This window comes from Bison bison, unplaced genomic scaffold (assembly GCF_000754665.1).
Source record: "Bison bison bison isolate TAMUID 2011002044 unplaced genomic scaffold, Bison_UMD1.0 scf7180017864228, whole genome shotgun sequence".
Classification (NCBI taxonomy): Eukaryota; Metazoa; Chordata; class Mammalia; order Artiodactyla; family Bovidae; genus Bison; species Bison bison.
The window spans coordinates 6,205,552-6,207,398 of NW_011494800.1; the positions used below are offsets into that span (position 1 = coordinate 6,205,552).

At 39.9% G+C, this 1,847-nt stretch overlaps 1 protein-coding gene across 1 annotated transcript in view; it reads left to right on the forward strand.

The window, feature by feature from the left end:
• The window catches only part of AGPAT9 (1-acylglycerol-3-phosphate O-acyltransferase 9), a 71,668-nt gene extending 70,024 nt beyond the window's left edge, over window positions 1-1,644 (forward strand). The window contains exon 12 of the mRNA XM_010845962.1: window positions 362-1,644. Coding sequence (XP_010844264.1) covers window positions 362-473 — 112 coding nt within the window. The 3' untranslated portion in view covers window positions 474-1,644. The remainder of the gene's footprint in view (window positions 1-361) is intronic.
• The last annotated feature ends 203 nt before the right edge of the window (window positions 1,645-1,847 follow it).

The window sequence follows — 1,847 nt, forward strand, 5'->3', positions numbered from 1 at the left end:
CTAATTTAGGTGAAAAAGTCTAGTACTTGGCTTTCCTTGGGGAAAAAGATAAACAGTCCGAGTTTTAATATAGCATCCAAATATGGAAGATAGCAGCCCTAACTTCTAAAAAAGAAACTGAGCAGTGAAATTGTGCTTAATTCTTACCAAACATCAAAGAGATTGTTCCTTCCTTTAAGTAACACAGGTCTGGTTAAGCGGTAGAACAGAGACTGAAATCTGGGTCTTTCTGCTTCCAAATCCATTGTACTTTGCCTCCTCTCTGAGCATCTGTTCAATGCCATGGCACTGTGCGGCATGTATGAGTAGGTAGCCCTTTGACATCATTGCTGGAGGTATTTATGTGTCTTTCTATTCTCAGGGATGGAGGGCTGAAGAGAGCCAAGGTGAAGGACACCTTTAAGGAAGAGCAGCAGAAGAATTACAGCAAAATGATTGTGGGCAATGGATCTCTCAAGTCGGAATTGGACTGAATGCCATCCAGGCTTTCCTGAGCTAGTCCTTAGAGATGGAACGGGGTGGAGTTTTTTTTCTTTTTTTTTTGGCGAGGGGAGGAAGGGAGTGCGTTGTTTTGTTTTACTTTTTTTTTTTTTAATTGTTAACCTTTTCTACAGGATGGTTGTCTCTACCTCCTCGTGCCAGAGGCGGAACCCACGGTGCCCTTCTTGGCTTTTGTTGTTATAGCATTAGCCACATCAACTGTAAAGTAGTATACTGAGTTTGAACTGATTCTGCCTTTTGTGAAATGACTGTGGCCTTGTGGATTGAATGAAGTATTTGTACTGGAAAAAGTTCTTCTAAAACACTTTGGGAACTCATTGAGAGGGCAGTTTTCAAGAAAATACCCCAAACTTTGTTCATGATTCGTTTTCACACGCCCTTCCCTTCCCACTTCCATTAATCACTCAAACAAGGATTGCACATTCGGTTCAAATGGCTGTCATGGTTTTGTTCTACTACAAGGTTGAAAAGGAAAATGGAAGACAGTCTTTAGGAGAAAGGACAGCTTTGTGGCCCCTTGATCTGAAAGTTGAAAGGAAATTAAATATTTTTTACTGGCGTGTTAGAAGAGACATCCTATTTGGTGAGCTTTACCAAAGAAAAGTAAATCCCCGTTACAGTGAGTGCATATTTATATGTAGGTGACTTTCAAATAGACCTATGTTAGCCAGCAACTGGCGATAAAGCTTTTAGTTTTCCAAGTTTCTATAGTAAAGATCTCTACCTGACGCCTCTCCCATCTGCTCATTTGTTTGATCCGTGTCACCAAACACATTTCAAAGAGGAAGAGCCTCTGACAACCACCACCAACCGCACTGAGTGTCTTCCGGAGAGGTGGGGGTGTTGTGAGTGAAGTGGGTGGCGCTGTTCCTCCCCCATCACCCGTTTGTCCTTTAGTTCAGAACTTTCCCATTTTCTTAAACAGGAAAATAAGTGACAGAATTACCTTTTGGAATCTGAGCCTTAAATCTTTTAAAGGGGAAAATCAGTGTTTCCCGACTGTGCATCATAAGCAACGTTGATAGCAATATAGTGCCATCAGAGTGTTATTTCTCTTCTGGGAACCATGTACAAAATGTGACACTGTCTTACGGTGAATATAAATAAATTCTATATTTCTAAACGTGTGTTGCGTTATTTTCTCCATACCTCAACTCTCTTGCCGCCTTTTGATTTTTGAGTAAGTTAAATTTTTTCACATTATAATCAAGGATTGTTTGTTTTTTCATTTCAGTGATATAGTTAGATTTTATTAGACTGCAATGGCTGGAAAATGAGAAACATGGACCATTGGTTTTGATGTGTTTTTTTCCTCTTTTTTTTTTTTTAAGCTGAGTTTGTCTGGA